Source organism: Macadamia integrifolia, chromosome 2 (assembly GCF_013358625.1).
Source record: "Macadamia integrifolia cultivar HAES 741 chromosome 2, SCU_Mint_v3, whole genome shotgun sequence".
NCBI lineage: Eukaryota > Viridiplantae > Streptophyta > Magnoliopsida > Proteales > Proteaceae > Macadamia > Macadamia integrifolia.
The window spans coordinates 1,769,702-1,795,689 of record NC_056558.1 but is presented as its reverse complement, the minus strand read 5'-3'; the positions used below and the strand labels follow the sequence as shown (position 1 = coordinate 1,795,689).

General features: G+C 38.7%; 2 protein-coding genes across 4 annotated transcripts in view; one reads left to right on the top strand and one right to left on the bottom strand.

Annotated features, from left to right (window-relative positions):
- The first annotated feature begins 3,431 nt into the window (after positions 1-3,431).
- On the top strand, positions 3,432-7,623 carry LOC122092333 (nifU-like protein 4, mitochondrial). Of its 2 annotated transcripts, none has more exons than XM_042662658.1 (7): positions 3,432-3,944; positions 4,703-4,864; positions 5,379-5,554; positions 5,972-6,075; positions 6,186-6,297; positions 7,148-7,228; positions 7,358-7,623. In XM_042662658.1, the coding sequence occupies exons 1-6, from the start codon at positions 3,728-3,730 to the stop codon at positions 7,214-7,216; spliced, it is 840 nt and encodes a 279-aa protein (XP_042518592.1). In that variant the 5' UTR covers positions 3,432-3,727; the 3' UTR covers positions 7,217-7,228; positions 7,358-7,623. The 2 variants fall into 2 exon arrangements, with proteins under 2 accessions (XP_042518592.1, XP_042518585.1); XM_042662651.1 differs by having other exon boundaries at positions 3,434-3,944; positions 7,328-7,623.
- Positions 7,624-8,855: 1,232 nt separating this feature from the next.
- Positions 8,856-25,988, bottom strand: part of LOC122061694 (probable inactive ATP-dependent zinc metalloprotease FTSHI 4, chloroplastic) — a 28,603-nt gene continuing 11,470 nt past the window's right edge. Inside the window, exons 5-18 of one of the 2 annotated variants that reach the window (XR_006134706.1) lie at positions 24,979-25,110; positions 23,561-23,635; positions 23,360-23,485; positions 23,173-23,282; positions 23,006-23,084; positions 22,775-22,912; positions 22,572-22,683; positions 19,584-19,747; positions 19,357-19,462; positions 19,068-19,144; positions 12,378-12,521; positions 12,109-12,276; positions 9,839-10,187; positions 8,856-9,358 (exon numbers count right to left, since the gene is read on the bottom strand). Coding sequence is in view for 1 of the 2 variants with exons in the window: in XM_042625113.1 (XP_042481047.1) it covers positions 12,133-12,276; positions 12,378-12,521; positions 19,068-19,144; positions 19,357-19,462; positions 19,584-19,747; positions 22,572-22,683; positions 22,775-22,912; positions 23,006-23,084; positions 23,173-23,282; positions 23,360-23,485; positions 23,561-23,635; positions 24,979-25,110 (1,407 nt within the window). In the remaining variant the exon portion in view is untranslated. The remainder of the gene's footprint in view (positions 9,359-9,838; positions 10,188-12,108; positions 12,277-12,377; positions 12,522-19,067; positions 19,145-19,356; positions 19,463-19,583; positions 19,748-22,571; positions 22,684-22,774; positions 22,913-23,005; positions 23,085-23,172; positions 23,283-23,359; positions 23,486-23,560; positions 23,636-24,978; positions 25,111-25,988) is intronic. The other variant, XM_042625113.1, reaches the window with a different exon arrangement.

The window sequence follows — 25,988 nt, the reverse complement described above, 5'->3', positions numbered from 1 at the left end:
GGGGGGGGATTGTGTGTGGGTTGTAAATTAGAAATGTATTGATGAGAACGAATTAAACGCATGAATTCTGAACCATAAGATTCAAGAATCTATGGAGTGGATACAGGTCATTTAGTCTTACGTGATAAATCAATTATAAATCCCAAGAAAGTGGAATTATTTTTTTCTCTTCAATTTTGCCAGTTTAAGCCAAAGATAAATTTCTAGGCAAGGGCATAGGCAGGAAATTCTTGAATAATTTATAAATATTAATCTGGAAATTTTTTAAATTGAATCCAAATTATTTTTAAACTATCAAAAAAATCCTGAATTTTTTTTTTCCTGTCAATAATTTGAGAAAAAAATTACTAATTTGCTCGAAAAATCGGAATCGAACAACTGGGTCCTCACCAAAAATTTGGGAATTCAGGAAGTAAACAATCAGCCCAAAAATGTTGAAACCTTTGCGAAGTTAAAAAAAAAAATGAACAGGTCTTTTGGTTCCCAATTTTTAAAACATCAATGATTAAGTCATGAATTAATTTGGATCCAATTATTTTTCATTTTCTTCATTTTTAAACCAATTTTTTGGCTGAATTTGGTGAGCCTGGGCATTGGTATTCTAGCTTTGGCCCAGCCTGGTCCAGCCCAAACTTGGTGCAAGCTCAACATGAATAAACCCAATTTGGTTGCAAGCTCAGCATTGCCATGGCCCGACCTAGGGTCCAGTATTCACACTATATAAATTTAGGGTGAAGGAACCCAACCCTTTCTTGCAGCTCCTGTGCCGGCATATGGGAGCATCCATCATGCAAGGGTAGGGCAGTCTTTTGTGTGGTCGATTTTTCCACACGCCCTTTCATTGACCTAAACGCTGGTGCAGGAGCCACAAGGGTGGGAAGAGTTCTTTGTCCCATCAATTTATGTAAAATAGCTATGGCAAGCTCAACATTGCTATAGTGTCCAATATTTACTATTCCATCATGTGTATTGACTATGGGAATACACCCTTCTTTGGTTGACTCTCGGTATCCTAAAAGTGTTTTTTATAACCTATATGGTGATAGGATTAGATATGATGTTGGGTTGTACCGTATGGGGAAGGTCTTTTTCATTTCTTAAAGATGGTAGATAGTTGATGGGATCTTGGCCTTTCCATCTCCCCTTCTGTTGTGGAACTCTTAGCCAATCTACAAGATATCCCTAAAAGCCTAGATGGAGTAAATGGTCATCTTGCCTATTATCGATAGGCTTGCCCATTTACATTTAAAGATAACATTCTTAAGCATAGCTTCATCACTTGGAGAGCACTAAAACCATGAGAAGAAGTGGACCGCAAGTGGAGGTTTTGAGAAGGGAATCGATGAGTGAAGAGAGACGATTGAGATCTTTCCACCCCATCAAATGGTCAATAAGGTGCTGATGTGGAGATTCGATTACACACCGCTTACATAGCAGTCTCTCTGCACCGAACAATCTATTTAAGGAGAACTAAATGTGTTTTACGTTCTATTAAATTAGACTCAAACTTCTACCAACCTCTGCATTCAGACATAGAGATGTGCACCCCTAGGAAGGGCACGATGGTCATTGGATGCCTCTTTGTTTGTGGTGCAGGATTACTCTCAAACAGGAAACTTTTGTCTACCCAAAAATAGGAAAATTTACCGCACCATCCCCTGGAGAATGCCACAATTATAAGATCACTCCCTCTGTTTCACCAAATTATACTCAGACCCCCTACTGTCAATCTCTGGTAAAGAATAATATAGTCGTTGATGTCAACAACTATATTTTATTTTAAATATCAAAATACCCTTATTAAATAAGAAGTACCAAATATACCCTTACCATAAGAAATATTTCTTTACCCAAATCGATAGGTTTTGGACCCCATTCCGACCACCGGCGATCATTCATAGCAACAACAGCGGCATCAGGGAAGGACCGGTGACCTACGCGGCGACCCGCAGGACCTCGCGGCCACCAACAGGACATCGTGACGAGTAAGTCTACATTACTTTTATATTTGCATCACCTTCAAATGCCGCTTGGAGCTGCAACTGCCCCTCACAATTCTGACTCCTGGAGCCACCCTCTCGCTTCAGCCTCTTGTGAGAGATGAGGCAAACGCAGCAAATTCCCCCTACTGCAATACACCAGCCGTCAATAGCCCAAATGAAAACCAGCCGTGGAGAAATCAGCTGGAGCACAAAATGTTGCACCCTTTTTCCCCCTTCTGATAGATAAATGCTGCACCATGCGACCAAAAGAAACTCGCGACAACCAACAACGACTCTTTACCATTAGAGCCAAATACGGCGAGGAGGTGACCCATGACGAACGCATCATTGGAGAGGGCGGCTGTGACGATGAGGGCAGGGGCATGTTTGACTACGGCACAGGCTCTGAGTCTACCTCCGTCCACATTGACATCAAACAACCACCACTGCCGTCGATGGAGGAGATGCCTCATTTAAAGAACCCATAGCTGCTAGCCGCTAGCCGCTAGCCGCTATCCGCCATAACCAAACCCATTGCCGAGGTCGCCCAGACCCGATCGTAGGCATCGTAGGGGTTGCATCCTGTCGTACTCAGAAAAATTCAACATGGTAGCATAAAATAACCAAAAATCTTGCAGAAATAACACCAAAAACTCCCATCTCGCAATACCCAGAAGAGGAAGAACCAAGATGGAAAGAACCCAATTCAGAAAATACCTTGCTCTTCTCGATCCTCTTGACGGCGACTCGTTTTCCGTTTGATTTATCGGTAGCAACAAAAGTGTAACCAAACTTCCCATAACCCAACAACTTCCCTGTCGAATACTTCTTATCGAGATCCTTGGCGTACCCAAAATCCATTCACTTCCCACAAGGAATAACCCCACTGGGTCGCCTCGAATGCCCTTTTCCCTTTTGTTGTGGCTGCTCTGATCAATTATCATGGTTCTCATGTGGCTTCTGTTGGGTCACCGCTGTTGAGCTGCCTATTTTAAGCATGGACAAATCTGAGCTGCAACCAACTCTCCGGTGAAATCCCACCTGAGTTCTCTGGTCTGGACAAGCTTGAGATCCTGGACATTTTTTTAAAACATCTAAGTAGGCCTTGAGGTTCTGTGTGAGAGAGAGAGAGAAGAAGAAGAAGCTGGAACTACCGGCGGTTGCTGTTGTTGCGGACGGTCACGACTCACTGACAAGTAATTTAGGTAAAATATGATTTATTATTTGTTTTAGTTAAAATGTTGAAAATGTCATCTCAAATCTTTACTTAACGGAAATTGACAGAAGAGTAGAGGTCTAAGCATGATTTGGTGAAAGAGAAAAATGTTCCTATAATATTGACATTTTTCAGGGGTAGCGCGATAAATTCCCTCCCTCCCTCACCCCCACCCCCACCACCACCACACCACACCACACCGAAAAAAATAATACCCGAACCTTTGAACTGAAATTATTCGCGGATTTTTGCCGAATTTGTCAAACTGTCGAAAGACATCAGCCCAACGCCGAGGGCATTCACAGGGTCACACATGGCATGGCAGGCATGTTGATGGCTCAGTTGGTCTTGATTTCTTTGGCTGTTAAGCTCCCACCTTCTAATATTGGGGAGGAAATGGTAAAAGGAAGGCATAAAGGCTAGAAGCAGAGCAGGTCCCTCCGATTTTACTCTGTTTCACCGAGCGAGCGAGAGAGAGAGAGAGAGCTATATGTGTATTTCGGAAGCTAAATAGTAAGGTTAAGCGGCGATGAGGAGCTTCACAAGATTGTTTACTCGAATCGTTCGAAGTAGAAGAGAACTCCATAGAGAAGATAAGGCCCTTTTCTCTAGTCGTCGCCTCTTCTTTGCTTCTTCTACAAGAGCTTATTTATTTCACCAGAATCAAAACAAATTTGCCGCTTTCAATCCATCAAATTCATTGCCCGCATCATCATCCAACTTCACAAAATGGGGCCTTTTTGGAGGTTGGTTATTTTCTCCTAGTGTTACAATTTCTGCTTTCCTTGAATTCTGATCGTTGTTGTTGTTGTAAGCGCAATTGGGTTTTCATGTCTGATACATGAGATTCGTCCCTCCTGGGCTTTTTTGTCCTATGCTTTTTGTTTCTGTTATACTTTCGATTGAAAATTTTACGTCGGAACTTGAGAAATTGATAAATACCCAATTTATTTTGGTATTATTAACAAGAGCTTTTCGATAATCTGCTGACGAGGGGCAGAGGTTTATTGATTTAAGTAGATTAGCGGTTTTCTGGTGTTGTAAATAAATTTGAGGTCTTGGCTGATTTTGAGAGCATAAAGAATCCTAAAACTTGATGGAAAATGGACGCTTCTGGGTATTCTTAATTGTCGAGGGGAAGGAAGAGGATGGAAGGTGTACTTGTTCAATAAATATATCACCCTCATGGGAGTTTTAAAGGCGAATGTGTTGAATTCTGTTACCTTTTGTTCTTTACTCCCTCTCCTGGGGAAAAAGAAATGTTTTGTATATTTTGCATTGTCTTTGCAATTAAATAGTGGAAGAAATGAGACCTAATTGGATTTTAGCATTACTTGCTGCTCATAAAGCTAATTGATGGATTTGTATGCTTCCCAGTTTGTATGAATTTGGTTTTTAATAAATTTGAAAACTTGTCAAAAGTCCACTTTGGTTTCTTGAGAATGGAGAATGGAGATCAAAATACACATGATCTGCTATTCTTATGTGGATCTGGATTTGACAGGACAGAAGAGGAGCATGTTTATTCAAACCCAGACGACACCAAACCCTTCGTCTCTTATGTTCTACCCTGGGAAACCAGTCATGGAAGTTGGAAGTGCAGACTTTCCAAATGCTCGTTCAGCCATGAATTCTCCTCTAGCAAAAGCTCTCTATGGCATTGATGGTATGTTTTCCTCTCTTTGTGTTTTATTTTCTCAATTTTCTTGTTAGGGTATTTGCTTTCTAGATCTTCGTTTTTCAATAATACAATTCTTCAAGTTCTTTTTTTTTTTTTTCCTGGAGCAACGGGCTTGGCTTTTTGTTCTGATGACAATAAATTAGGTTATAATTTTTTGTGAACCTGAAAATAATTGATCAATTGAAGTACTAACAGGACAGATGCTCTCCCCCAGAGTGTTGTCAGCACATAAACTTCACTTGCAGCCTGAAAATTCCGATATTCCTTGCTAGGAATCCTCAAGAAAGGAATTTGTACTCCAAAATGATGTTGGAACACTGACAAACTAAGCACTCAGGATGCTTTTGTCTTAATCCAGAATTAGGATGCCTCATGTATCTTGCTACAATTAAGGGTTTTGGAATCTATGCAACTTATTTTCTTTTGTTCTTTCTTTTATTGTAAAGATCCAAGCAACTGATGAACAAGACTAGATTAACTGTATTTCTTTCTTTTTCAGGAATTACTCGAGTATTCTTTGGATCAGATTTTATAACTGTGACAAAGTCAGATGATGTGTCTTGGGATCTCCTAAAACCTGAAATTTTTGCAGCAATCATGGACTTCTATACTTCTGGAGAGCCACTGTTTCTAGACTCTAGTGTGGCAGCTTCCATGGACAATGTGATTCATGAGGTATCCCTGTCCTGTCTATTCTGTCTTAAAATTGCCTTCTCCTTGCTCCCCCCCTTTGTCAGTTTACTTTCTTCTCTTCCGATAGTACGATAATTGAGGTGGATTAGCATATGCCTTAATTATTGAATAGGCTGGCACAAACACCCTAACAGTAATCGCATTAATTAAAAATAAATAAAAAAATAAATAAAAGCACTAGATAAATAGCCACATCACTTCTTATCAGCGATAAAGTAACTAGATAAATAGCCACATTGTTACTGTCTTTTCTAGCATTCAATGATATAATTCCCTATGGTTAAAGAACCACTACTAGGAGCCTTTAATTCCTAAATTTTTCTGATCCCTTTTAGTTTCCTTTTCCTTTTACTTCCTAATTTATGCAGATGTGATCTTTAGTTAATTTTCCTTTTGCAGGATGATTCAGAGACAGTTGCGATGATCAAAGAACTACTAGAGACTCGTATACGACCAGCAGTGCAAGATGATGGTGGGGACATTGAGTATCGAGGATACGATCCGTATGGTTTTCCCCCATCTTAATATATTTGTTGAATATCAGTACCAAAGATGTTACTTGGATAGGTTTGCTTAATAGTTAGTTTAACCCGTTATGAATATACTTTCTCAGAGAAACTGGAGTGGTCAAACTGAGGATGCAAGGAGCCTGCAGTGGCTGTCCTAGTTCATCAGTGACTCTGAAATCAGGCATTGAAAACATGCTCATGCATTATGTACCAGAGGTAACTGGCAAACCATTCAGCTGCCTCACACTGTGGTCATTTTTAATGTGGAGCACCTTTGTCAGAAAGAAATTCTAAGATACTGTTAAACATTGTTCTACACGTGCTATGGTGCTAACCAAACACTCCCTTTCTCAAAATAAATCGGATTGGATGATTTTGAAAATATTTGATGCCCCTGCATTCTTTTGGAGCATTTGAGAACAATATTGTTAATAGTCTAGTGTTTGGTGAAACGATATTATTATCATCGAATCTGCTAGGTTTTTCATTTTAAAGGTTTCACAAGCATTGTCGATAAAAAACACTAAACGCAACCAAAGAGATGTGAAATCTATTGTTTGGTTGTTATCTCCCTATTCTAGTAGTAAGGCACATCACACAATAGAATTAGAATTGTCTTGATGTGTCCTACGTCACTTTGTTATCTTCATAAAGGTGGCAGTCCAAATTAGTGCAGCAAAGATGCATGGCACAGGTTCAAGGCACTTTCAATTGTTTATAGGATTCAGCAGATATTGTAATTTTGACCATCAAATTTCAACAACCTTGAAGTGGAGGAGCTATTGGTGGGATTGCAGATCAATTTTTTTGCTTGTGATCTTTGTCAAATTAAATTGCACTCGCATCAGATAGATCCTTTTAGGATTCCAATCTGGTCATCTGAAGTTAAATTATATAGTAGATCCTCCATTCTTTAAACAGAAAGCATTAATTACTTTCTTAATTTAGTTAACATAGTGAGGCATCCATTCTCTTGACAGAAAATATTAATTAATTACTTGATTTTCTTTCTTTTTTTTTTTTTTTTTTTTTTTTTTTTGCCCCAAAAAACTTGCGGTGTTCGCAGGTTAAAGGTGTCGAACAAGAACTAGATGATGAAGATGAAGCAGAAAATCTTACCAGCCAGATGGATTAACACCCATAATTGGTATGTATCAACTTGAGTTTGCATTCACCTTCCACGAAGAGGAAGATTAGATTTCAGGTTTTGATCTTCTTAAGAATTGCTTTCCTATTCCATGTGTAGAGATCTAACAAATATTGGTTCATCTCAAAGTCTCAACACTTAAACCCAGCAGTGAACCCAACAGTATCAAGAGCTTTTAATTGAAGAAGCAGCATTGGTTTTATAGGAGGTTCCTGCAGGACTATTATTTCACAATGTAGCAGTGTACACCTGTCAGTTCTCTTTTAAAATGTCGTCAGTGTAACGAATTATTGATGAGGAATGTGGAAGAAATCAGGGTGTATAAAAGCACTGTTTGCCATCTTAGATTCTTTTATTATTATAATTTTAATGGCAACATCTGATATTTTGTTCTACTATCAATTGTAAATTTATCTAAGTTTGCTGTTGATTGTAGTTCATTGTCCATAGAAAGTGATTTTAACACTTCACTTATGTCTGTAACCGAATTGGTAACAGCGAATACCATAACCTCTCTTTTCAATTTTCAGTCTCATGTCTTGGCAGTTAGTAGTTTGGGGAATAATTGTGTAATTTCATAGTGATATAAAGGGACCATCTCTCATCCATTTACTGCAATTCCCATTTTTTATTATCAACTAATAAATCTGATGCCTACTGGTTGGGAAAAAAGTACGCGCAGTAGCATTACATCTGCAATACCTGACCCCTCTCTTGCCCAGTGACTGTAGAACCTCAATTCATCTATAAATTCAATAGGAAGTACTGCCATCGACTCTTGAAATCGCCCCTCCCCTTTCTCTTCTAGCTATTGATGAGCTCATATTCTCTTCTGCAACATCAACATAAATGACTGTTAGCAACAGTCGGAACCCCCCACCCACTTTTTCCCAACTCATCTTTCTTTACCGGCAACTGTTGAGCCCTTATACTTCTGCAACTCTGGTATGAAGCATTGTGAACTATTTGTAACAGTGAACATGATGGCTTTGTTGGATGAATGTACCATCTATATAGTTGGAATTGAGAGGTCCTTGCAACTCTACCTTTTTCTGTTCGGGTATTAGACAACTGTGCACTTGATCAGATGATTATAGACGTTTCACCCCACTAAACAATAACGATTTTCCTTTATTTTCTTTTTTCTTATGATTGAAATAAAACAGAAGGAATTACAAGACAGGAAATCTATTTACAAAGTTTCCTGGAATCAAAACATTTGCTCTTCTTTGTCTAGCCTTGGTAGCCAGTCCTTTTAACTTGGACAATTTCAACATCATCCTTGCTCCTGAAATCTCGAGAAAGGAAGCAAAAGAGTCCCAGGTGATTTTCCATATATTGATTGAAGAAATCACTTTCTTGAGATCCGTTCATGGCAACCCAAACAAACAAGTGTTGCAAGGTGGTTTTCCACTTCAACATTACCAGGCGTTTCAATTCCAAAAATAAAAATAAAAACAATTGAGTAGTCACATCCGCCCTGATATCAATATCAGCAGATGGTGATTGCGGGGGAATATTTTGTTTTTATTGGTTTCCCAAATTATATGGGAATGATGTAAGATCATTCTTTCACTTGTTAGGGATCCCAGACTCTCAGTGTTAATATCTTCTTTACAATTCATGCTACGTGAATACTGCTAACATATACGTTTAACTCAAAACGCAACATACTAGCATGCATTACAGGCCGGAGATAAATAAAATGCAATTACTCATACATCCTTCACAGTCCTAACAACAATACAAGCTTTGATACAAAATTCTTTTTGAGTTATAAAACTCCAATTTGCATTTCTGGCATTGGGTGGCCAACAATTTTTTTGCAGCTCCATTGTCAGTTACTAAAAGGTGCATGAATTGAGGATGTTTTGATCTTCTGTGCAGTTCCAAAAGTATCAGGAACGACGATAAGCATCACAAAGAGCCATCACTGTAAAAAATTACCATCGGGGGATTCAAATCATGTCTAGTCATCTCTGGACTCTTAATCTTCAAAGCCTTCGTGGATGGAACTGTATCTCTATCTTCAGAGCCTTACAGGATGGAAAGAACTGTACATTCACGAACCAAATCTTCTTCTGTAATTTCAGGAGCACCATCTACCATCCAAATCAAGCTGTACCACACCTGCAACACAAGCCAACTTCCCTCAGCCATACAAAGATGTTCTTTTTTTTTTCTGTTGGTATGGGTGGGTCCAAATTTAGGTTGTCTACCATTTTTTCAAATTTCTTGTCCTTCCCTTCAGAAGGATGCTACACCTACACTCTTTGAGTTTAAATCAGTACAACAAAAAACTTTCTCACAGTCAGCTTCCATACTGCCATCCTGTGGCTAGTTTCAGATGTTGGAAGACATAAACGACAGTTATGGCATTTACCAAATTTAGTGAAGTGGCTAGGAAACCACTTGCATGGAAAGAAACATGACTGGCAGAGTGCTCAAGATGTGTTAAGCTTAAGGGCAATCCTGTAATTATGCTTCAGACTTTTTTTTTTTTAGCAATGATTACATCTCCTATGAGTGACCCTCAAGATCAACTTAAAATAGCAGAAAAAATGATTCCAGAGTTATTTATCAGTTGGTACAAAAATATCAGTTTCATACCTTTTTCTATGTTAGATTTATCAAGTCACCCAGAGTCATCTGCAAGTGACATGATATTTTCATTCAACTTCCAGAATTTCCAGTCCATGTGGATGAGCCCTTGAACATAGATGACTCGGCACAAGGAATATCATGGATTGGTTTTGATAATATGAGCGGCAACCAACACTGAAAACTCCCCTGGCCCAATCTCAATCAACCCCACCCCCAGGCTATTTAGAGCAGCCACTCAGATCCCCCCATCACCACAATAAAACCTACCTCTGCACTCGAGAACCCGGCCGATTAGACGACCTGCAGTCTTGCACCGACCAAAGGCCAACATCTGAAGTAGAAAATTTGCTAAACCCTTTGTCACACAGTACAGACCAATCAGTAAGTTGGAAAGGGTGATGAGGGATAGAATAGGAGGATCATGACCAAGCTGATAATTAAACGAAATTATCATATTATGGAGGTGAGATGAAGATGCTTTTTTTTTTTTTTTTTTTTTTTTTGGGGGGGGTGGGGGTGGTGGGGGGGTGGTGTGCAGTATGGCATCCAGACTGGAAATGAGGGATGGACAGTATCTGAGGAAGGTACTGCCTCTCTGTACAAGACCTGAGTTTTCTTAAAGTGGACAGGCTAGCAGCTCTAAAGAAACATTATTATTGATCTCTCAGATAGCAAGATAGGCAGGAGCTCTCACATTCAGATCTTTTGCCTACTTTTGTTTTTCCCTTATGCTTTTCAACTGATGTTTTCACTTGTTCCTTTTGCTTACTTTCACTAAAGGTCTTGTTCCTTTTTGGCATTAAGGTAGAGGGGAGCAAATGGTTGTTTGAGTGGCCAAACCAGAAAGTAAAGGTTGGGTGATGCAGATTAATAACCAAAATAGGCTTGTTTTATTAAGAATAAGCCTAGGGTTGAATTGTATATGTGTCGGGCCTTCATTCCATGTGGTTTGGAGTGTATTAGGCCACACTTTAATGGGTCTAAAAGAGGGGCTCTAAGATTGAGTACGGGATTACTAGTTAGTTTCATTTTTCCATTAGTTTCCTTTTTAGTTGGGCTTTGATGGGGTTAATTAGTTTCTAATTTCAGTATTTTTTGTTTCCTAGTTGCTATTTTTAATTTTAGTAACTAGAGGACTTACTTTCATTTAGTTTCCTATTTCAGTTTTGGAAACTAAAGTGAGTTTCTATTATTCGTAAACCACCATCATTATTATAAATAAAGGAGAGGACTCCCATTAAGCCCCACGATTTATGAATGAAAAAAAGAAGCTTGCTGCTATGTCTCTGCTGGGACTGCTGTGTGTTTGATCACAATGGAAGGAAGTGGTGTTTGATCCATTCGACTCCTTGCGGTGGGAAGCCCGGGAGGATCTACTACAAGTGTTTTCTTCTTCTTCAAGTATTTTCTTTCTTCTCAAAGGTTATTTCAAGGTCTACTAGTGTTCAACAACTTAAGTATTTATATTTCAGATCTGCCCAGCGATGGCTAGTTCTGTGAAGAATTTTCATATTCTGTTTTGGTCTGTTTTTCTGTCCGATTGCTCTGAATTTTTTACCAGAGATTCCTCCCCTTTGGAACAGAACTTGATCCAGAGTTGAGGTCTTTCTACCCTATGGATTTTGAGTTATTTAAAATCTCTCAGATTTCGTCTTTTAGTAACCTGTGGATTTTATCACTGTAATCGGTAGACCTGTTGCTGTTATTAGTAATGGTTGGACTGTGGTTCATATTGTTCTGTTGATCTGAACTTATTTGAAGTCTTCTTCAGTTCGTGGTTTAGTCCTAAGGGCTATTATTGATTTGATCTCCGTTAGTACTGCCTCTTGAGATCGATAGCCTGCTGGACTTATATTTGTTATTCTGATTTTTGTTGGGATTGGTTTGTTGTTCTTGGATTAAAAGATCTTGAAGTTGGAGGCTGGGTTAGAGTCCTATCCTAGTCTACATTATTGGGGACATTTAAGAAGCCAACAAAAGGTAGTAAAGAGCTTGTGTTGCAACTTGCAACAGATGTTGGGAGACGACATGTTGATTTTGTTTCCAGGGGGTTGAGGGCAACACTAGCTATCCTTATAGTTCCTTCCCAGAGGAGGAGGGTTGTTCTCAAAGTAGTATTCATCTCTTGTGCTTTTCAAGTTAAAATATTTCCTGTCCGATCACTTCCTCCCCCTTCCCCCGCAAGCACACACCAACCAAAAAATCAAGAAAAAAAGAATAAACTTTACCCAAAAAAAAAACAAGTATGAAGTAAAGAGGGTATCATATAGACATACCCCAAAATGTAAGTACTGAAATTGTCAAAGGAAGTGATCTGCCATCAAAAGCTGTGGTTTCTCCTTATCTTCCTCAATCTCTATAGAAACTTCATTCTTAATTTCCTGGATCCTTTTATCCCATATGTCATCTATTAGTTTCCAAGTCTCATCACTAATGATTTGGGTCTGCAGATGAGAAAGACGAAAAAAATAGCATCAGGTTGGCATAGCAACAAACAGTGACCAATATAAGAAAACAATATTTATTTTCCATTATTTAACCATACCTCCAGAGGGCGGGGTGCACCAAAGGTTGAAAACCCTACGTTTCCTGGAGCAAAAGTAACCCTCCCAGGAAGTGAAACCCCATGGATGCCCCATCGTCCAGCATAGATTAGTGCACCGTACTCATCAACCGGATGCACAAGAGGCTGCAATTACAAAGCATCAGAATAGACGTGAAATAAAGGACCATCACATTAAAGATGAACTAAATGGTTCTCATTATAGGACCATGCATGCTTTATAGAAGCGAAGTGTTGATAATCAAAAAGCAACACTTTTGCAAACTGAACTTGCATTTTGAAACATCTTAAGGGGAAAAAACGTTTGATGGCTGTGGGACTGCCCCTGAAGCAGTCTTTTCTTATCCGCCAGCAGATTTCAGTCTTCCCCCTATGCTGTCTTTCCAGGACTGCCCCTGAAGATGTGGATCACCAACTCTTCAGTCTCTTTGCATGCCCCTTCTCCTCTACAGTTTCGTATGATATTCTAGCCAAATGCTGGCCTAGGAGAAGAACAACTCTGCCCTTCGACAGAGAATGGATATGGGTCGATATGTCCTTCAATGGAAAATCCTGTTGTGACAAGGTGCGCAAATTAGCTTTAGTGCTACCATCTCTCACATATGGCTTGAGCACAACCTTAGAAGATGGACCTCTAAAGCTAGATCCTTTCACCAAATTTGGAGCTCCATTCTCTTTGACGTGAAACTTAAGATTTCGGGTCTCCTGGTCGGTGCCCTGATTCCCCCATAAACAGGCCCATTGTAAATTCATGGGGTCTTCCCCCTTCTACTTTACAAGCCCATGCCTCCGCACCCCCCCCTCCCTATGTAAACGCTGGGCTTTCTTAGTTGTATTTTCTTTGCTTCTCTTTTTTGGTTATGAATTTATTATTCATCGGAAAAAAAAGAAGTTTGATGATTGGATGAGAACACAGATTGGAAGCTTTTGGTTGTTATCATGAGAGAAATTGGTTGGAAGGATCAAAAGGCCAAACCCATAAACAAAAAGGGGAAACCAGAAAATAAAATAAAATAAAACAAAACAAAACAAAGAAGATGAGAAGAGAGCAATAGATGTTGGCATCAGTGCATCACATCAATAGACTTACAAAGAATGACCACCTCAAACTAGATAGCACCAAAGCAATCAGGCTTGAAAATAAAGGAGCACTCATCGAAGCAATACAAAATATATCATTATTCAATCATCATATCAAAATTTGAAGAACATGGGGCACAAATAGAATTTTGGACTCCTAACCGGTTTAAGGTATCAGTTCTCGGATCGGGATCCGATGTAGATCAAGCCTACAAAAGAAGATGAGTCCGATTCATATTTGGTTACTTGGTCTAGTAGGATTTCAGGAAATCTTATTTATTTGGGAATATTATGTAATCTTTTATTTCAAGTAGGATAAGTAGGGAGATATCAGTTTCTTAATTTATTTTAGTTTCTTAGATTGAGTTAGTTTCTTATTTAGAGCTGGTTTCTAATTTTAGTAGTTTTATTTCCTTTAAATACATGTGTAACCAACGATTGAAGACAGATTGAGAAGATGAATTGAGTTTGAATGTTTGAGAGCCTTAGGGCTGTGGGTGATTCCCCTTTCCACCTTCTTGTGCTAATCTCCTCTCCCTCCCCTACAACTCTGAATTCACCTCAGGGTTTCTTCCCTACCCCAACGGGCTCTCCATCAGGGGCTGTTGGTTCCATCGAACCAGACCAACCACCCCAATGTTGGCCCATCAAGCTAACCCAAAACCAGATTTTAATGTTCACGTGAACAGTAATTTGGTCCCTTTTTGTTTCCTTTTTTGTGTTAACAAGTAGCCAAAGTCAGATTTAGTCTTCTAGAATGTTTTCCTATTGTCTTATGTTAGTTTCTTAAGAGTAAAATTAAGTATTTTGTTACTAATAGTCATTCGTTTCTATTTTATGTTAGTTTCCTTTTTTGAGTTTGTGTCTAAATTGTAAAGTTGTGCCTAGCCAATTTAAAGAGACCTTTGTAATAAATTTCAGTTAATATTGAATGAATTTTATTTGAGATGCTATATGATGTTTTACTGTGGGATGCAGTTGGGTGAGATGCCCAAAACCTAACCTTGTTCTTCCCCCTTCTCAACTCTCTATCGAATTCTTTTTGTTTCTTTTATTTTCTTCTTTATTCTAACTTGCGAGAGAGTGTTTTGAGAGTTATTGCAAGATTGAAGACTTGAAGCCCTCTAAAATTGCTGATAATAAGACACACACAGCTTATCGATTTTCAGTTACAGGCTTTTCTCGGGAAGAATGTTCGAGTGCATAACTTCCAGACCAGATCTCTGATCATTGCAGGATTTTGAGGGTTTGTTGGGGACCTCAGGAGGACCACCTTATCAAAATTTGAGGATCATCTGACACTTTTATCCCTAGTTCCTGAAGGTTGACCAAAAGTTTCCTTTTTCTTGCAACCAGCAGATCTCTCAACCCAGCCGGCAGAATTTACTCATCTTTTTATGGTTTGTTCACCATCCAAATTCAGCTCCATCTGAGTTGTGGTTTGTGAGTAACCGAAATCTTCTCTATCCAGCCATATTTTCTAGATCTGAGTTTTCTGTTGAAACTGAACTTGATCGGCATGTTGGAGTTTAGGATCCTACTGGGACTAATCACCCCTTTGTAATTTAGCCTTACATCACCTTTGGCTGGATCATTGGCATCCTTTGGGTGTGTGCTCTTCACTAGGGTGGTCCTAGGGCCATTTATATTTCGGGCCTTTCTAAGCAGTCAATGGTTGCCGACATCATTAGCCATGGAGACCGGCCCCCTACCTTCTCCCACATCTTGTTATCATTTGTGTGGCAAGCTTTGCCTTCCATTGCCAAGAAGCCTCTAGGTAGGGGAGACAATGTTGTTTGTTTTGCTTCTTCTTCAGGCCTCTTCAGCTCCAAAGCGGCTTGGGACTACATCAGATCTCGTGGCCCATTGTGCACTTGGCGCAAGCTTGTTTGGTTCAAGAGTCATATTCCTCGTCAAAGGTTCACTGTTTGGGGGCCCATTCTAACTGCCTCCCAAAGCAGTCCTTTCTCTCCCTTCGCCAAATTCTAGTTTATGCTTCCTGTTGTCTCTACTGGAATGTTTCTGAAGCTTTCCTCTTCTCTCCTATATGGAAAGGGCTCCTGGAAAAATTCTAGCCTAGGAGTCGAAGGATTCTTCCAATTGTGAGGGAGTGGATTTGGGTGGATATGACCTTTGCGGGTAAGTATCACTGTGATGTGATGGGAAAGCATTGCCTTTGGTACCACTACAAATCATATTTGGATGGAGCGCAATCTTAGTAAATGGGCCTCCAAGTTTCAAATCTTTCCAGAAAATTTGGGACCTCATCAACTTTAAAGTCAAAAGCAAGTTTTCTTCAGTCTCCTCTCATTGTGTTGATTCCCCAAGGAACAGGCATATTATTGTCTCCTAGGGTCTACCTCTCTCCCTTCTATAGCCCACTGCCTCCCTGCTGAGGATTGGCCCTTGCTTTGGTTATATTGTAGTTCCTTATGCTTTTTTCTTCTCCCCCCTTTTTAAGGGGCCCTTGTATCTCCTCCTCCTTTTGGTAATGAATTTTTCACCTAAAAAACACTTAATAAAAATTCAAATAAAAAAATACACTTGCTTAACTAATCTTATATGCCTCCCTCTACCCATAACAAAGGCCGATTACAATGAAAACACGTTGGATCAAAGGCCCAACACATACATAACCCAGCCCAAGGTTTATTTCCACTAAGATACGCCCCACATCTGTGATTTATCTGCATCACCCTATATCTAAATGTTTCATATAAATGACCCTCTTTGGTGCTATGCGGATCCAATGACCTAAGGAAGCTACAGTGTGAAGCCAATTAGAAAATGACTCTTTTCTACAGTCCTATGTGGAGGGCTCTACGCTCAGGTGTACCGATAGTCTTATATTCGTTTACTCCTTTCCAACTCCTTTCCAGGCACAAGGTAAATTCAATCCCTCACACCTTACCCAGAAAGCAGTTTCCTGAACATCCGTGAACACTTTTGAGGGAGCGTAGAGGTCACAAATTAGGAAGTGGTTTGTTCATATGCAGTGAAGTCTAAAGAAGAACACTCAAGATTTTTTTTTTGAGGGGGGGGGTGTGGAGGGGTGTGTAATACTCTCAAGAGTAATTTGGTATCAATCTAAAGCTCTGAAAGTATTAGAAAGGACAGTAACTCAACCTCAATGAAGTGCAAAGAAAACTAATAGACTTATTTGCCACAAAATAGTTTTTGAAAAGCCTACCTATCAGAATTATTTTTCTCAATCTTTTCTACAATAAACATAACCTTATCCCAACTAAATGGGGTTGGCTACATGGATCCGGTTTGGAAAAGAAAAATAAAGAAGCAACAAAATAATGAAAAAGAAGTAGAAAGGGGATGAGAGAAGAAGATAAGGCAGTAATCAAAGATGCATCACAGAAACATCCCTTACATGGTGTCGGCTACCCTGGTCCTTGTCCTCCACAAAACTCCATCTATGGTCATACTAGGATCGAGCCCCACCATATGCATGTCTTTTCTCACCATTTCATCAATAGTCATTTTAGGCCTACCCCTACCTCTTTTGGTTCCACCCAATGAATCTGATCACTCTTCCTTACTAGGGCATCTATAGGTCTCCGATGCACATGGCCATACCACCTCAACCGGTTCTCGCAGAGCCTGTCCTGGATTGGTGCAACCCCCACCTTGTTTCTAATACAATCATCCCTTATTCTATCTCTCCTGGTCTTGCCGCAAAGTCCTCTCAGCATCCTCATCTCAGTTACACTCAGTTTAGTCACATCACTCTTCTTGACTGCCCAACACTTTACTCCATATGTCATAGCTAGTCGTCTAACTGTCCTATAGATTTTTCCCTTAAGTTTAACAGGCATTCCTTTGTTACATAGCACTCCTGACGCACCTCTCCATTTCATCCATCCCACTTTAATTTCGTGTACATCATCATCCTCTATATCACCCTCTTTGTTAAAGATTTGGACCCCAGGTATTTAAAACAGTCACTCTCGGGTTACTCCCGTTCCCCAAGTTTTACCACTCTCTCCCCTCCTCTAATTTGACAGAAGGGGCACATCATATACTCCGTTAAAACCTCTTGATTCCAATCTTGATCTCCATAGCTCTAGTGTAATATTAATCGTTTTCCACTGTTTCATCTATCAAAACAATATCATCCGCAAATAGCATACACCATGGAACTAGATCGTCTGTAAATTGCATGGTTAGATCATCCATTATGAGTGCAAACAAATAAGGGCTTAAAGCCGATCCTTGGTGTAGCCCAATAGTAATTGGGAATTTGTTACTTTTGCCCTCTATCATCTTAGCACTCGTCACTACTCCCTCATACATGTCCTTAATTATATCCACATAGTTATTCACACCCCTTCTCTTCTCTAAGACGTGCCAAATGAGCTCTATCGGTACTCTGTCACAAGCTTTCTCTAGGTCAATGAAGACCATGAGGAGGTCCTTTTTGTGGGCTCTAAAAACTTCCATAAGCCTCCTAAGGAGGTAAATAGCCTCTGCCATGGATTTCCCTGACATAAAACCAAATTGGTTCTCTGTTACTTTAGTTTCCTCCTTCAAGTGTGCTTCAATAACCTTTTTCCCATAGTTTCATAGTATGACTCATAAGTTTTATACCTCTATAGTTGTTGCAGTTTTGAATATCACCTTTGTTCTTAAAAATCGGAACTATATTGTTTCTCCTCCATTCATCAGGCATGGTCTTAGTGCTCAAAATCTTGGTAAACACTTTGGCTAGCCAAGACACCCCATGTCCTCCTAGGCTCTTCCACACTTCAATTGGGATCTCATCCAGTCTTGGAGTTCTACCTACATTCATCTTTCATAGGGCCTCTATAACCTCGGGTTCGCCAACCTACAATTAATGTCCATGGGATGAGTTGGATTGATGTATATTCCCTCTGAGTCCCTCCTATCAGTCATAGTATCTCCATTTAGTAGGTTGCAAAAATAATCACCCCATTTCTTCATAATGTCCTCATTTTGTACTAGAACTCTTCCATCCTCACTCTTAATGCATCTAACATAGTCCAAATCTTTGGTCATCCTTCCTCTTATTTTAGCTATTTTATATATCTCTTTTTCACCTTCTCTTTTATTAAGTTTTGCACACAAATCATCATATTTCATTGCCCTTGCTTTCTCAATCTTTCTATAAAACTTATTTTCCTCAAACAAAACACAATATTTAGAAAAATATCCAACAAATGACATGAAAGTGCTTGAACCTAGGAAAACATGTAAACAACTTTTAAAACTATATCAACAAGACTACACCAAGTAATAACTATGTTTGGATAAAAATATTCTCCACAAAGTAATGGGCAACCCAATTTACTTCCTCCATCAGCTATGTGATTTGTTAACTGATTAAGACAAGATAATGACAACCACCCAATGAACTATATAACAAAGTACATAAACAATGGACCAAAAGGCTGCATATTTCAAATAAAACGATTGCAGAACTTTCAAAACAGTAAATGTTCTACTAAATGTACCATCATAAATCTATGATTCTATTATCTCAGCTGACACAGCCAATGGTAAATTTAAACAGGACAATTAACTGTGATGGGAGTTTTCATTTAAAATAAATAAATAAATAACCTGAGGTATTCGTGGAGCCTTTTTGTATGTTTCCCATATTTCTTCAGCACTGATTTGTCCTTTCTCCAGTAAAATATCTGTGCCCAACTTGAAGGTTTACAGACAATCAGCACCAAGAACTTAAAATAAAAAACTAGCACATGGCAAATCGTTAAAAATCATACAGTCCTTCAGTGAGGCATCACCATTATAAGTTCTGACCAACTATTACTGTGTTCCCATGACCATATTATTAAGAGATGATTTAGTAGACAACATAAATCTAGCAGAGAAACAGATCAATATTGACCTGTGATCGTCTCAACAGCCGAATGATATTCCCGCAGCACAGAAGAACACTTTACCACTGCAAAACGCAAATACTCATCTCGCAGTGCGTCCAATTTTGCTGCAAGCTGTTATCAATCACTCAAAGAAAACCTGTCAATGATACATTCAAGCTACTCCAAACTTGCTCTTCCTGCAAAACAAACCCATCAGTGAACAAAATGCAGGATTATCATTTGATTAACCTACATTCGGTACAAGATCACTTTCATATCTATAATAAGCTTGGCCAAACGCTGTCATCCCTGTCTGCAGAATCAATAATTCAGCAAGCCTGGAAGCCTCTGATGTAGCCTTTGCAGAAATCCAGCACAAGTTGTCAACCCCAAACATCTCCTCCTCAATCACTCTGGCTACACAATAAATATTTAAGTTAAAACATGAAAGTATATCATGTAGTAAGGCACAAAGTATTGCTCTAATGTTGATTGGGAATTACTGATAGTAAATCTCAGAAATAGTTAAACGTTACTAGAATAAGAGAACACATAAACATTGAGACAAATCAACATACAAGGTGAAATAGAGTTTCAGGACGTTGGGCATTTGTGATAAATTCTAGTTCCCTGTCATCATGACATCATATGCATGCTTGAACACTAAAGTATCAATTCTCAAACACCTAAAAATCTTGGCTCTGAGTAGGACAAGGTGCATATGATTTGGTAAATCACCAGAATGAATGGTCAGATAATGAGATAAGAAGACACTCAAAGATCCAGCAGGTATTAATAGGTAGCTTGAGTTGAGAGAGTCATGACAAACAGATGAAGATAGGTCAAATGTCTTTCCAAAATTATAGGGCTAAACATTTTGTAAAGACTAGATAATTGGGTTTTCTTATTGTATAGTTATTCTTTCCGTAGCAGGTCTCCCTGTTGCATGGTTCAAGGTTTCCGCCGATACCATCGAAATTTCTCACATTTCGACGGTATCCCAAGACTCCTATACCAAATACCATGTGAATTTTAAAAGTCACTGGTTTCGACCAGTATCAACCAAAATTCGAGTGGACCAATGGGTCAATCTTTATAAAACCTTCTTAAATAGGAAACCAAGCCTTCTTATTTCAAAATTTCAACCCTCTCCCCTATCTCTTCTCTATGAAGTGGGAACTTGAGAAAACACTCAAGATTTTGCCCTTGTGCCTTCAAATCTTCATTCTAAGTTTGGATCTTGCACATTCATAGCAAATCTACCTAAGGAAGGGAGTTTGGACCAAAAAGGTAAATCCCATCTTTCCCAAACCTTGTGTGCCATCATTCGAGAGCACCGGTTCATTTGAATATGGTGGTGGTTATGGACAATATGGTGCATCTTCTACTTCATCTAGACAGGAGGGAAGTTCAGGTGGTGGGTCATCTTTTGTTGATAGTATCTTTGGGTATCCATCCCAACCTTGTGTGCCACATCCACATCTTATCATTGTGATTGAGCCATTCCCTAGGATGGGATACCAAGTTGATGATGCATCTTATAAATGGATAGTAACGAACTACCAAAACAATTGTGCCCAAAACTATGCCAGCTGATGTTGATGATGCATCTTATAGATGGGCAGTAACGGATTATCAAAACAATTGAGCCCAAAAATATGTCATGAGATTCATATGTAGTGCATTCAGAGGAGCTACGACATCTGCAATGGTACACATCTCGTGGACCAGAACCGCCTAGACACTCTACTTGGATTTGACTGTTGAGACTTAAGACTTGAGACTTGAGAGGTGACTCATAATTATGTAATATTATTATTTATTTTGGATCATTTACATTATGTTTTGTTTGTTTTAAACTTTTAATAATATATTTCACATTTTTAGTTAGTAAATTATATATGTACTTACGTAATATAGTTTCAGTCAACGACTCAACGTACATCAGCAAACTTTGGTCAAAACCACAAGTATGACTTCAGGTATTTTTTCGAAGAAACTAATTATGTGAATGGGTTAGAAATGTCTAAAATAGAGCATATATAAAAAATCAGCAAAAAAAAAAGCACATTTTGGGGGTCGAAACCAAAGTATCCACCAAACCAGGAAAATTTCTCTGGTTTCCTGAAAATTTCCCAGATTTCGACCGAAATTTCGGTCTCCCCAAGGGTCAAAACCCGATATTTTGATCCTTGACCTGTTGTCTTTCTTCCTTTTAAGGGATCCATCATTCCCTTCAATAAAATCCAGCACAAGTTACTTGGATGATTTTTCAACGGGCTTTCAATGGATAGATCATTCACCAATAATCTGCATGAGAGATGAGCATTTCTTTTTTGTGGCTACACAGCTCTCTTTTTGGTTGTTGCATAGCAGTTTATACAAATATACTGCTATAACTGCACATTTTCTTTTGACATTAATAATATCTTCTTGTTCTCTGCCTATAAAAAGGGGTAGCAAAAAGTAAGGTAGATAACGGGGAAGATTGATACAAAGGAAATCTTAGTAGACATGCACGAAACTGTGTTAGGAGCTTTTTAGGTGAAATGTGTTAATATGTTCCAATGGAGCACTATGTATAGCATCTAAAGACAAAAGGTCCACGGTCCACATTATGGCACTTATATATGACATTTGACTGTAGTAATATTAATCATTTCCCAGTCATGTGGATTTAAATTAAGGTCAAATGAAATGTCTCATTAGCTTGATAGCTTGCACCCCAGCCCCCAAAAAAAAATCTCTATACAGTGCTTTCTATCCAATGAAATTGCACTTCTTATCAAAAACAATAATATTAGGAAGATTAACATTGCCACTCATATAAATGTGCAAAATGACCGCTGATAAAATTGAAAGTAAAAACAATAATATTAGGAAGATTAACATTGCCACTCATATGGGAGAGAAAAATGACCGCTAATAAAATTGAAATTTTTATAACTAAGTGCTGTTAATTGACCATCTTGCACAATTATCGGTGGAATGGAGATGGACATTGGGGAACAAACACAAACCATCACCCCATAGTCTAAGCACATGTTGGGAACATTGAACATTAGTAGCAATTCTGTAAATGTCAAATATATAAAGGAGTGACTAAAAAAAATTAAGAGAAGCACTAATGGTATGTACAAAAAATTTAAGGACAAGTAACCAAAAGAAAATAACAATTAAAGAATAAATCATAAGATCAATAGTTAAAATAAGAAATAAGTGCACAAAATCTATAACTTACGAGCACATGCCCGCACTATAGAGTTCACATAATCTGACTTCCTTGAAAAGATCTTCCCTGAGGATTCAGCATAGTGCATATTTGGCTGGCTACGGATGGAACGAATATCTGTCTGTAACAGATGCAAACTCACTTGGAATTATCACAATGCCCATGATTTAGAGGAGGGAATCTCTTTAAGAGTATCGCACATATACACCCACCTCAATGAAAGGACGGTGAGGATCTGGATAGTAACATGCAAGAACAGCGACAGCTGCTTCTCGATATGCCAACCTTAGCTTTAATTCCTCTGGGACCTCACTACTATCTTCTTGACCAGTTTCAAACGTGCCCTTTTGCTGCAAAAGCATAAATTGTGCAATGCATTGACACAAGTATTAGCAAAGACAAAGTTAAAATCATTTGCATAAAAGGAAGACAAGAGTACTTGCCCGCTTCAGGGCCTCTAAAAGTTCCTCCCGTCCAATATAGTCTAAATCCTTCCTGGCCGTTAAAATGCCAGCTTCATTCCTGCCATTCAGTTTGGGAAAAAGCCAAAAAAGTTAAAACTACCTGGCAAATGTAGAGAGAAATCAATTAAGTATAGAGCAGTAAATACAGTATATTTTGCAGTTCTGCTCCAGTAAAATCTACTGCAAGCTCTGCAATTTCCTGTAGAAGAGCCTCTTTTTCCTCTTCTGAGCGAAAGAACTTATTACGAGCATGCACCTGTTATACGTATGGATATCAGCATGATTTCAGATCAAAACTATGTATTAGATGGATAACACTGTAGAAAATCATACCATTAATATGGCCAACCTTCCATCCTTAGATGGCAAACCAACCCTTATAATCTTGTCAAAACGACCTTTTCTCAAAAGAGCAGGATCAAGTATGTCCAATCTATTTGTTGCACCTATAACTAACACCTGAAAAACATAAATTTAGCAGTAACCTTCCAATAATCTCTTCTCTATGATTTAACAAAACACTCTAGAGCATACCTGTGAAGTTGAAACCTTAAATCCATCCATTTCAGTTAATATTTGGAGCAGGCCCTGTTCCCTTTCTGCACCACCCTATAATTAATATTATATGCACAATAAATTAGATATTTGCAAGTTCAAAGGGGAGAAAGCAAATAGAAATAAAATACATAGTCTATAATATTGAATCATAGAATTGCAATCTGCAGCATAGTATAGAAACATCTACTTAAGGGTTTTCCCCATTTAGTTGAGATAAGGCTGAGTTGTTGTTGTTGTTGTTGTTGTATCTACTCAAGGGTTTTACAAGTAGACCACTGGGATTGAACTGGCAAACTCAGAACCAAGTTCAGATAAGAAATTACTAATTGTGTCTTCACAAAACAAGGACTTTTTACTTGGGAAAAAATCAAGCAAATGTCCATTGCAAGAGGATAAAAAACTTTAGTTTGCAATATGCAAGATCTATGACTACTTACCAGAGGAAGAAAACTAGTTTAGGTTGATCGCAGTAGCCAGCACACAAGGGTGACTCTTTTACTCTTTTAAGAGCACTATTAGTGAAACGTTTACTAGAAATCAATACATTTATTTAACATTAAGCATATAGCGAGCACCTGTTTACTGGTCTACATTCTGTATACAGAGAAGAAGAATAAATGCTACAGTGAGGAGTGATACAGAACAAACAGGAGGGGATAAAAGGAGAAGGGGTATGCCAAAATTGGTCCAGATTGCATTGGTTAAAAATAGTAGAAGAAAATACATGAATTTTACGGGTCAACAACAAATATGGCCCTAAGTGGAATGAATAGGATGTGTGTAGACAACCCCAAGTAGTTAGGATACATCCACATGAGTTTCTTAAATGAATTGCATGGGTTAAAAGTTGTAGATTCTTCGTCCATTGTGCCAGATCAATCTCAGTTATCTGACAACAAAAATCCCATTAGATGGCCTACAAAACATCATATTGAACAAACCCTCGGCGACCGCCTTTATTTAAAGAAGCATGTGGGTCAGTAAAGCCATTTCGCCAAAGAAGTTGTAAGTGGATGAACCAATAAAGAATAGGATTTGTGCATGTGAGTGTATTTTTGTGTTAATCAACAACAAGAGAAAGACTTCAGTAGGAAGAAACAAAAGCCAAAGGGAGGGATGCAAGACAAGGAGCCAAAAAAATAGGCCCAAATAAAGAAACAAAACAGAGATTAATCCCGTAAAACTTCCGAGCACAAAACTCAAGAACTCCCTCCAACACAAAACCTCCAAGAACAAGCCCATAAAAAGACATTAAGGCAAAAACACCACCAACCCAAAAAATAAATATGAATACTCAGTCACAACAGAAGAATCTACACTGTGTTTAAATGTAGTTTAGTCCGTCCATCATAAGTGAAAAGAATAGAATCAATAGATGCATCACATCATCTTACCCCACCAATGTCAGGTCCCCCACGCTTGCTACCAATTGCATCTATCTCATCGATAAAGATAATGGAAGGTGCAAACGACCTGGCACTAGCAAAAAGATCCTTAACACGAGATGCTGCAACGCCTACAAACATCTGCAAAGTTAAATTGTTCATGCTAAGAATTCCATTCAGTATCCAAGACCATTAAAATGTGTAAAACAACAACAACAACAACAACAAGAAGGAGTGCAACTTCTGCAAGAATCTGTATAGAAACAACTCACTAATATGATCACCCAGAAATTACTCAAAGCAGCCATCTCCATTGAATCTAGCATTCAAAATATGAGGGGCTGCGTAGGAATTTGCATCATGAATTTGAGCTTGGCAGTTTAACTGAAAATGCACTTCCAATGTGCTACATGAGGGATACAGAACAATGTAAGATCTTACCTACACTTCTAGGATGCAGATTTAAGGATATATGGATGAACTAAGAATTCTATGAAGGATGAATCATGAAAGTAACACAAAATCGGGGGGGGTGAAAGTTATCTGTAAGAGCTAATCAGCAGCTCGGGTAGGTAAATAGAGAAAATATCCAGTAATCCACCTCCATAAACAGCATGCTACAACTGTTTCCCACATGCTACTGGGAAAAGAATTTCAGACAACAAAGAAGGCACCATAAATACTGCTTGAGATGTTATGTATGGGATGATGCTTGCATGAGACTGTCAAGGTGTACTAAACTACTAACCACAAATAGATGATCAGGCCCCAGTTAGGAATAGAACATTTTAGTTTTCTTTTAATGAAAGTAAAGTTTCTTTTATGTTAAGATGTTGGGAGTATACCTCTATAACATCTCAACACTCTCCCTCACATGTAGCTTCGGCATACACGTGTATAATCTTAAGGAGAACAACAACCAGACCTGGCTCAGATACCGTGTTACAACTGCTTATACAAAAAACTTGAGCCGTTAAGTAAGGGCTACAAAAATGTATATCAACACCCCCCCCCACACA